The following is a 10,907-nucleotide window of genomic DNA, read 5'->3' on the forward strand; positions in this document are numbered from 1 at the left end:
TCACTGCTGAAAGCATTTAAAGCACAAAAAATTCTAGAAATCAATACTTCTATGAATTATGATAAGCACCACAAAGTTTTGAATATAAGTAAGCAGACATACAGATGACCCCAAAATGAAGCCAATGATTGAAGCCAGTCTGACAAATTAAGACCATCATCTTTCATCTTATCTCGACCTCCTTGCGCCAAACGCTCAATTACAACATATTCCAAGATGTCATACTCAAGCTGCAGAAATACACATTTTGTAAGCTCCAAAACCAAATATGTATGAACTCAAACTAATTATTCTAGAAGTTCTAACATATACCTTAAATATTTTTCAATAAATAAGAATTTCAACCAAAATTATGTTGTAATTACAGGACAAAACAAGAAAACATGATGCAGAAAATCAATTAAAATTGCACAGCTTCATACAGATTATGGTCTCAAAGTATACGTAGATCAAGCAATTAAACATCCAGAAATAATATTATCACTATACATACCAATTTAAAATCTATAATATGTTATCTTTCATATATCTACTAGAATGAACTTTTCAGACATCCAGCCAAAAACATTCATAGCTAAATTTCTCAAGCAAGAGGTAATTTCAATGTACTCAAACTGACGACAATGCCCTAGCAAATTCATAAATACAAGGTTTCCCTAGTCACAAACAGCATGGGAGTGCAAGCATATAAATAAACAAGATACTCTTTCCATCAAATTAAAATAATTCAATTAAATATTCGCTCATCAAACCAGCTATCTTTTCTTTTAAGATATTCTCTATATAATGAGAATCGCCAATACTTGCATATGTGCATAATTTTAGTGTGAGGGCATCAGACGGTTGCCGTAAAATAATAGCACAAATGAATAGGCTAGTACTCTTCATTTCCAGAATTTGTTTCTTGATTTTCCAAAAGCATCAGCAAGGGGATTTGATTATTTAGGATACAAACATAGGATATGGAACCCATTGTCAATCCAGGAATTTTCTCCTAATCTGATAAGTCTAAATGCCTCATTTTGTTTTTTGTGCAAAAGAACCTCATGATCATAGTTGATGGGTTGGAATTTCATCAGAAAAATAAAATAAAAGCATAAAAAAGGGCAGGCAACAAAAACCAACATAAAACCATTACATTCCAACAAGAAACATATTTTGCACGGCTCAACTAAAATGTACTCAGGAATTGCAGATGACAATACTCACCTGTGTCAAATACTTGAAAGCATCCACAACAGGGGTAATCATGTCCCTATACGCCTCAATCTGCACACACAAAATTAGAGAGTATATATTTCCCTGGCCTATGAAAAACAAATCAGCCAACAAAAAGTCACCAATGCATCAAATAAATCACCTGGTGAACAATTGTCCGAAGTACAGTCATTGGATTTGCATGAGCTAATTTTGCAACCATCCGACCCAGCTGCTTCAAGTTTTCCTTTGCCAGCCTCTTTAAAATCCTTCTGGTGTCCAACTACAAGATAATGTAGAGTACTAGTTAAGATGGACCAATGAAATACTGAGCAGAATCTGATGCTCCTAAAGCACAAGAGTTCCAATATAAAAAGAACAAGAGAGGTATTATTTTAAGTACTTTGGCTGTTTGCCTAGCAACCAAAACCATAGGATTGCGTTCATCATCTTTCTCCCATTCACCATATAAACGATAGCGCACCTAAAACAAACAACATAAAACCCAGCAAGATCATCAAGCCAATCCAATGTTACCAAATGAAAGAATCAACGAAAAACAATGCAAAACTAACCTCATATGGCAGGAGACTCATAAGTTCCCAAATTTCCTGCCCAACTGCAGGATTTGCAGGTATCAACTGCAGAGAAGGTAGTAGGCAAGACCCAAGTGCATCCTCTACTCTTGACCTAGCTTCTCGTAGGTGCATGCGAGGATTTCCAGCAATAACAGGTTTGTTATTTATAACTCCATCACTCTTACCTACAAGCCCAAGTGCAGACAAGTAGTAACCCCTCAACACTCTGCATACCTGTTCATGAAGAAACTGGATGTAACTAATCCTGAAGAGCCACATAAGAAATGAAAATAATAATAATGACAACAACAATAACAACAACAATGATAATAATAATAATAATAATTGTCACAACAAAAAACTGTATTGAAAAAAAAATATAATGAACCTTCTGCAGCAGTAATGTGTTACGGTAAAGATAGGGTCCAACAGTTCCAAGCATCTGAAACAGCTCTTTAGGAAGATCAACGAAAGACTTATGGCCAATAGAAGTACTTATCTCCTCAGATCCAGAAGGAGACCCAAAATTTTGAAGATGCATTTGATGAATGATAGCACAAGCTGCTGAGATTGACTTTTCAATGAGCCTGACCATATTAAAGGAAGTGTTATAAAATACATATAATATAAGCTAACAGGAATTGTCGTTTAGAAAACACTTATGCCGTTTGGTCACTTCATCAAACATTAGAATGTACTACAGCAGTGCCAAAAATAGGCTCAAATAAATTGTAATGCATAGAATCCCTCATGTATTTGATGCATATCATGACCTTAGTGCATATCTGGTGCAATGTGTTGGGCAAGATGCAATGTAATCAAATAAAAATTCACTAGAACAATGAAGTAAGGTCACTTCAATGCATTTAATTTCATTATGTACCAAACACGCTCCCACTGTGCATTCAAAAGGGCTTTTGTGCAGCTATGAACAAAAAGAGTAGATTGATAACTGAAGAACAGTCAACTTACCTAAGCAATTCATTGCATATTTGAACATGTGCCACTGGATTTAATGGAGACAAACGATCAAACAGCATATAAGCATGATACCTGAGAAAGGAAACAGTACATAGAGCAATATACCATATAAATAAACAACCAGCCACAATAATAGTAACAAAACTGATGTTTATACAGGTAGAATCAGAAAGAAAACAACAAAAATAACTTGAGAAAGTCTATAGAAATAAGAGGAAAGAATACCAACTATGCATGAAATCGGAAATCATCATATTATATGAGTAGATATATGCCTGACAATGACCACAGTTAACTTATGCATTGAACAAACGGAAACGTGGCTAATTCAAAGGGTAAATTATGCATACAAATATTTTATTGATTTCATAGCTTTCCATAGTGATTATCAATTAATGACCCAAATTTTCCTAGCCACTGGAAACAACCCCAGACCCTCCATCAATGTGCTTAAATCAACTGATTGAAAAAATAAAGCTTTATAGTAATAAGAAAAAATAACAAGAACTCCAAACTGAAAAGCATTAGTCGGCCACAAAGAAGAAGAATTGGACATGTGATGCACATTCTAAATCACCAATTAAAAAACTACCTCGCTATGTTCACAGTATTATAAGTAACTTCTAAAATTGAAGACAAACCAAAAACGGAAATATTGTAGAAACTGGAAGAGGAGACTAATAAACACATAATGAGAATATCAGTAGCTATGAACACAATTTTCTCCAACTCCGCATAAAACCTGATCAGATATAGTATGATAATAAAGCTAGCCAAAACTAATATATTAATCAATATGGAAAAGCAAATATAACAAAGCGCATACTGAGTCTCTGCATGAAATAAAAGAATTTTACTTCCACCTTGAAGGGGGGGAAATAGTTAAATGAAAGTCCTACCAGTCATCGACTGAAAGAAAACCATTAAGCAAGCCCAATGTTTGACTAGATTCAAGTTCCGATGACCTCTCAACTAGAGACTCGCTTTCAATGTCTAAAGCAGCAAAAAGATCTACTGTAACGTCTCCTTGCTTCTCATCATCCATGAGATCCTTCCCAGTAGCAGCCAAATTAATCTTTCCAATTTTGTTAGCCTGCATAATTTTACCACAAACTCCCATAAAGCCAAAATCTACAAGCAAATTCTGACAGCGCAGCAAGGTAGGTAGCACTTAAAAACAATAGCTTTAGAACATGTAAGATGTCAATATGTAATGCTAGCCAAATGTTAAAATTTATATGGTACCCGATTCCAATCATATCACTTGCATTGCATCCCCCACCTAGAAACTTATACATGTAGGATACTGAAAGACATGCATATCAATTGAGGCAGAACAGAGTGAATCAGTTGAGCCACCAGTCTTTCTTTATTGGATGTTCAACTACAGTCAATGTAGTTAAACAGGCAAGGTGCACCTAAGGCGACAGATTCTTGAATGGCCTTAGGCACAAAATAGGCAATGGCCTGAGCGAAGTGAGGCAAAAACCTTCTAAAATATTGTTAGAAAATAAAAATACAACAATCTAAATAGGTAGGAGAAAAAAACAATTTTACAGCTACACAAAAAGACTTTAGTCTTGTCTTCCCCTTTCTAAACAATTAGTCTTAACACAGGTGACTTTGTTCGGTAATGATTTTAACGTTGACTTTAAGAAACCCTAGAATAGCTTACTGATTTACTCTTAACAAATTAGAGTTCACTGATTTACTCTTCCTGAATCTGAATTTACTAATTTAGTCTTCGCAAACCACTATTTTACTGCAATTCATATTTCCTAAACTTAAAATCCCTCATTTTAGGGGACTCTTAATTCAACTAAAACACTAGTTGAACAAAAGTACGGAAATGGGAAACTAAATTCACACCCACACAGAAAATCACAGAAAAAGGGCAAAAAAAAAAAACATGAAGCATTTAAAGCACTCAGAAATTGCCTCCCATGTCCAGTTTGCAAAGGGGGCAGCCATGGAGGTCGCCTAGGCTATTTTCCGACCACCTTTAACTACAGTCTACATTGACTAGAATAGGTTCAAAACTCAAAAACACATTGAGTCTCAATGTCTAGGATGAGTTCTCCATAAACACTTCCCAAAAATATGAAAGAAAAAACTAATAATCAAAAAACCGAACCCTTCACAAAATGGAATAACACAAAAATTGGTGCATGCATCTTCTTCTCCTGTAATAGCCTAAGTTTCTCAAGGTTTTTTTTTGGCTAAAACATTTTTTAGCTTCATCTCTGATGTTAGTCCTTTTTTAATTTTACCCCCGACCCATTATCCATCACCTTTTATGACCGGCATTTCTTACTTCAAATGACAGGACTTGAGGTTATGAAATGATCACTCCTCTTTCAGAATGACAAAGGGGATATATTCGGGGGATATATTCGCCTTTCATTGCTTTTTGAGAATTCAATTTCAAATGAAATCTTTACAGATAGATTAAAATTATGATTCACATTAAAAAAATGATTTTGATCTTGATTTAGACCTAACATTGTAGGAAGTAGTAACAAAATTATACCTCATCCAACCTCTTAGCAGAAAACACATTGTAATGCTCAAAGGCATCATCCTCCTTAGGAAGCAAATGAGCATATCTGCCACAAAGTAGGAAAGTTTGGTTAGAGAAAGTCAACACCAATATACAAGGAGAAAAAATAAGAACCAATTACCAAATAAACTTTTTCTATTTGTGTAATTCTGAGATTCATGCACAAACCATTTGAAATTCTTATCAGAGCAAGTCAAGTGAGATATACAAAGAGAAAACCGGGGTTGATCAGTGGATATATTTCATTATGGGTACAATCATGCTTTTATCCATTGTGACAACATCACAACTTTGTCTAGAGCAGAATTGCAAAAGTTTTTGAGCTCAATTGTACAATATTGCATAATAAAAATAAAGGTGCTGTCCCGTGGAGCTAGTAAAGTGTTTGTTGCAAATTGGTCATATTGCAATGCCAAGTTAATGTTTCATTTCCCTAGAAACTAAATTACAACTGAAAACTCCAATAACTTGTGCAGTCAACTAAACTATAGTATTTAAAATTTCTTAATTTGCCAAGACTGCAAATCACTACAATACAGTACGAAAGCTTGAGAACACCACTCACATGCTATCAAGATCTAGGAACTCTTCCTTCACCATCAAAGCAGTGAGTTTATAGAGGCCAAATGGAACTGGACTATTTACTTCCATGCGCTGATAATATTGGAACTTAAAGCCAAGAATTTGTGAAGCATGAGACTGCAAACATGATAAGAATATAATAAAAATCAGAGTTTAGCTATGAATTCGGTATATAAACTAAACATACATGCCAACCTCTTTGTCTTTAATAGAGCATACCTTGGGAAATATAGGGATTAATTGCAAAAAGATACTGTTGTCAGGCTGAAGTTCAAAACACTCCAAAATCTGATGATTAGACACAGAGGCAATCAACATTTGAGCTTCAATCATCAAATCACTGGCCAATACATTAAGATAACAGCATAACAAGAGTCTAGAAGAGACAACTTACAATATCAAAAACACGGTTTGGGTCCAGATCAAAATGTCCAATCAATGACTGCATAGGTTGAATAAGTCGGAGAATAAAATGATAAGAATAAGATAGAAGACAGCCAAGCATGAAAAACAGGTTCAACTCAAAACCTTAATGATGCCTATTGTTGTTGCAGACGCACTTTCATTTGTATCTTCATAGCCTTGACATAGCAGGGTAATCTGCAGACAACATATATGTTGTAAACCATGAAATTTTTTGTTTAGGTTACTGAAACCCTATGGAGTATTTTTCGTTGTCAAAACATGTTGATCAAAACAAAAATTATGTGTATCATACTGCACGAATTTCAACACCATAACTACCTTGTTAATCACAAAAAAGAAAACTATAGGATAATTCAAAAACAAAACCAATAATGTGGACCAGATTTTGAGGTCAAGGAATGCACGTTATACTTTAACAATAGCAAAGGAAAAAATAACTTTCATAGAACAATTCAATAATAAAGGTTATAATGTAGACTAGGCTTTAAGGCCATTTGATGCACAGAGACACACGCAGACAAAAAAAAAAGTCAAATTTGACATTGATTCAAGTAGAGGAAAACGAATGTAATAAAATAAATAATTTATGAAGAAGACTTTTAAACTAATATAGTATAACTAATTTCAATATTGCATCTAGAGTTTGATCAATAAAATAAACAATAGAGGAAGAGAGTGGAAGTGGAAAGAGAGTATGTTCTGATGATCATTGATCCATACAGCCAAATAGAAACGAATGAGCTACATAGCATGAAAACAAATGAAGTTCTTATATGGGGCTGCTACAAATTCAATAAATCCATTTGTTTGTAATGCTTTTTTAACAATTTACCTATAATTTAGCCAATCAGAAAACGGTCTTCTGCCTAAAAAGACCGCAATCTTTCGCATGAGGGAAGAGAAATCTTAATTACCTCCAACAAGAAATGCATTCAAATATTTCAAACAAAATGGCATAAAGCAAATTATAATAAAATGACCAAGCATGAAAATGGAAAAATTAAACTGGAAGAGTATAATGATTATTGTACCAATTTTGCGTAGCCCTCGCTTTCTTCACGGAGAAGGTTAAATTTTGTTTGCTGATAAAGAAGTCGAGTGTTTACCCTGACCTGAAGCCAACATCAAAAGAAAGAATATGGTTGCAACAAATCTGAGATTATATTTTGACTGAATTCATGTAAAATCAATGTTTATTGACACCAAGCTGAAAAGTAGGAAATTAAAATGTGTTCTGAGCCACACAAGTCATAAAACACTGATTGTGAGTCGATAGAACCACGCACCCGTTTTTTAAACAAGGTCCATACATGCTGCTTTATCAAAACGGTCAGTAGCTACATTTTGAGAGTCCAGACGTTTTAGGAATCTCTAGTCAAAAGTTTGAAGTTCAATTTGTGCAGTTGATTGCCAGCATGTGAAAAATTCGCAAGTGCCTAAACACTTTTTAAATGACCACATTGCAGGTTGGAACAAAATAATAAATGGCCTTACTTGCCACAAACACAGGCATGTATGCATTCTTTATTTCAGGAAAAAAACTTCTGTATTGGTTAACACAAGGGTGACACTTTTATGGCACTAGTATAAAATTCACCAAAGAGAGACATCTTAAAATTTATGTTTGCATTGCAAACCAAACAAACTAAACTGAGACCATGCCACATTCCATTAAACCAAATGCAAACATTATTGGACTTCAGAAAAGATATAATAAAGATCAGAATAGGATGAAGTTAGCCAACTTGAAACAGCACATGAATCCAGGTTAGAATAATCAATTGAAAGATTAATAATAAATATGAAATCACGTACCTCTTTTCCCTTCAAATCCTGAGCTTTTATCTTTATCATTTCAGACTCCCACAAAAATTCCTCCTGAAAAGTAAGAAAGGTTTGTTGCATCTTTATCATTCTTTTGTCTGTTCCTTTGGCATGCAGGCAAGACAACCCATATCCAGATCAACAGAGCAAACACATATGAACACGACATTAGAAGCTAAATCCTCTCATAAAACAAGACCTCACCTCACAACGCTCTTGGAATAGCCTTAAAGGAACCAATGTTGAATCCACCAGCCACTTTGCCTGTACAGAAGCAAAGTACTTCAATAAGCAAACAGAAAGATCAAGAATAACAACAACAATGTCAAAGGTTCATGCCATCTGGCATTGAAATACAACAAAAAGCTATAGGATAATGACAAGAAAAAGTGCCACCCTCCAGGCCACTAAGCACTCCTTTTCAAGTGAATTCAGCAGTGAAAGGTTTCTCCCTTTAAGTACAGTACTGAACAACCTAAATGTTGAATTCAGAAGAAATATATGTAGAATATACACATCTTCAGGTTGTAAAGCCACTATATAGGTAGTCCCAAATCCAACATAAAAACCAAAAAATTGTTCAGAAAATGAAGGAGATATACAAGGAACCAGACATGTATTACCATTATATTTCAAAGAAAACATTGCATTCAATGAAAATCACAAAGACAAAGTTATGAAAAAAAAAAAACTTGATATTAAATCCCACAGCACAGACCCTATATCCTAAGGATAGGACCAAAACAAATAAAGAGAAGCAGATACTAGAGTTATAATGGACATAGTTGTTAAATTGAGATTCGACTCGTGACTCGAAATCCTCATTTTGTGAATAGGGACTCGTGAATCGAACCGAATCGTAAGATTCAGATCAAATTCAAAATATTATAAAAAAATAAAATATTAACCGTGTTTATTAGTAAGTTATCAACTAAATATCCAAATAAAAATTATATCAAGTTATCAACTAAATACAACAACAACAACAACAACAACAACAAAGCCTTAGTCCCGAAATGATTCGGGGTCGGCTAACATGAACCATCATATAAAACCGTGAAAATCAAGTCGTGTCAGCGACACAGATTCGCTCCCTCCACTCCGTCCTATCCACTACCATATTTTCCTCAATTCCCAATAAACTCATATCACTCTCGATCACCCTCCTCCAAGTTTGCTTAGGTCTTCCCCTACCCCTCACCACTACATCCCTTTGCCACTCTTCGGTTCTCCTAACCGGCGCATCAAGCGCTCTACGTCTCACATGGCCAAACCACCTTAGTCGGTTTTCTCTCATTTTATTCTCAATAGATGTAACCCCTACTTTTGTCCTAATTATTTCATTACGCACCCGTTTTATTCCATAACTTTTTAATTAGTTTTAGTTCTGCACACGTTTTTTACTTTTTTTTTTTAATTAAAAACAGTTTTTTTAATGGAGTTCATGAATTGACTGAATTGGTGGACTCGGTCAATTCACCACCTATTCGGCCTATTCATGTCTGATCTGTATGATTTCGAGTCGTACCATAGATACGATTCAAAATCAGATAGAATTGGATGGAATAGTACAAGTCGACTCGCAACACGATTCTAACAACTATGATAACGGATATAATGATATCCTACTTCATCAAACCAAATCATTAGAAATGCCTAAATGCTGTAATTAAACAAGTGTATATAGATCCCAGACATACAAACACAACACAATCAAACCGGCATTTGAATCCCAGGCATGAACACACAATGCTCATTGGAAGTAAAAATACTGACCAGCTTTATGAGGCGAGAACGGTATTCTCCCGGCATCGTGAGCTGAAAAAATCAGTTAAATAAGGAACAGAAGATCAAAACTTTAATTCCAGCATCTTTATTGAGGAAAAGTGAAGTTAGAAAATCAAAGGAAGAGATGATCACGTCTTGAGCCATTTGGGTGACAATATCGGCAAATGTCGAGCCCAACTCTTCACCAGAAACTTTATCCGAAAAGTCTATAGATTCTAGTACTGTTTTGCACTTCTGGAACGGCAATTCTCCCCGAACCTTAAACAAATTTCAAATATAAACAGAGCCTCAAAACCAACAACAAAATGAACAGCTACAGCCTACAGGCAAAAAAATAAGCACTAGAGAAAGAAAATTCAAAAAAGGAGCGTACCATGGCCCAGCAGAGCTCGTAAAGGAAGCGAAGCGTAGGCACGGGGGAAGGGATGCGCAAGCTGGAGTTCCCGGTTTTCCATTCGCGGAGATATTCTTCAGTGACGTATATACATTCCATGGCAGGGAGTGACATTTTGTTTCAGATAGGAAAAAGAATAGCAAAACCCTAGAAGTTGCTATGAAAACCAAATGTTAGGTTGACAAAGGTAAAGATGATTTAATGGCGTCGAGGCGATGATGAAGGAAAGCTGTCGGAATAAGGGACTGACAGAAGGACTGTGGCCATTGGGTTTCAGGCGAAGCAGCTAGGGGAATGGAGCATCTCAGTATCATTACGATCTCATGGAGGTTTTGTTCAGGTTCAGGGCAGTTTTCGGGTCGGGTCGAAATGAACCGTTATCGGGAACCGTATAACTAGAAGTCCCTTGCCCTTTTGTTTGGATGAACCAAACAACGAATTATGTTCCTTCCAACTGTTTCTTTTCCATACTCCACTTTGAATCCTGTAAGCCCTTGTTTTGGAGGAGGTTAATGGAAGTAAACGGAAGTAATGGAATGTTAAGTATTAAGTTAACCTTATTTGGAAGTTTTTTTTT

General features: G+C 35.3%; 1 protein-coding gene across 2 annotated transcripts in view; it reads right to left on the bottom strand.

Moving 5' to 3' along the window:
- The window catches only part of LOC136209446 (THO complex subunit 2), a 35,826-nt gene extending 25,164 nt beyond the window's left edge, over positions 1-10,662 (bottom strand). The window contains exons 1-19 of one of the 2 annotated variants that reach the window (XM_066000909.1): positions 10,310-10,662; positions 10,069-10,194; positions 9,925-9,966; positions 8,353-8,412; positions 8,140-8,202; positions 7,356-7,436; positions 6,427-6,498; positions 6,293-6,340; positions 6,118-6,186; positions 5,882-6,015; positions 5,287-5,362; positions 3,656-3,849; positions 2,748-2,828; positions 2,164-2,362; positions 1,773-2,009; positions 1,601-1,681; positions 1,361-1,480; positions 1,210-1,269; positions 103-230 (exon numbers count right to left, since the gene is read on the bottom strand). In XM_066000909.1, the coding sequence (XP_065856981.1) occupies positions 103-230; positions 1,210-1,269; positions 1,361-1,480; positions 1,601-1,681; positions 1,773-2,009; positions 2,164-2,362; positions 2,748-2,828; positions 3,656-3,849; positions 5,287-5,362; positions 5,882-6,015; positions 6,118-6,186; positions 6,293-6,340; positions 6,427-6,498; positions 7,356-7,436; positions 8,140-8,202; positions 8,353-8,412; positions 9,925-9,966; positions 10,069-10,194; positions 10,310-10,444 (2,006 nt within the window). In that variant the 5' untranslated portion in view covers positions 10,445-10,662. Of the gene's footprint in view, positions 1-102; positions 231-1,209; positions 1,270-1,360; positions 1,481-1,600; positions 1,682-1,772; positions 2,010-2,163; positions 2,363-2,747; positions 2,829-3,655; positions 3,850-5,286; positions 5,363-5,881; positions 6,016-6,117; positions 6,187-6,292; positions 6,341-6,426; positions 6,499-7,355; positions 7,437-8,139; positions 8,247-8,352; positions 8,413-9,924; positions 9,967-10,068; positions 10,195-10,309 lie in introns of those variants that run through there. The other variant, XM_066000910.1, reaches the window with a different exon arrangement.
- Positions 10,663-10,907: the final 245 nt, after the last annotated feature.

This window comes from Euphorbia lathyris, chromosome 10 (genome assembly GCF_963576675.1).
Source record: "Euphorbia lathyris chromosome 10, ddEupLath1.1, whole genome shotgun sequence".
NCBI classification, from domain to species: domain Eukaryota; kingdom Viridiplantae; phylum Streptophyta; class Magnoliopsida; order Malpighiales; family Euphorbiaceae; genus Euphorbia; species Euphorbia lathyris.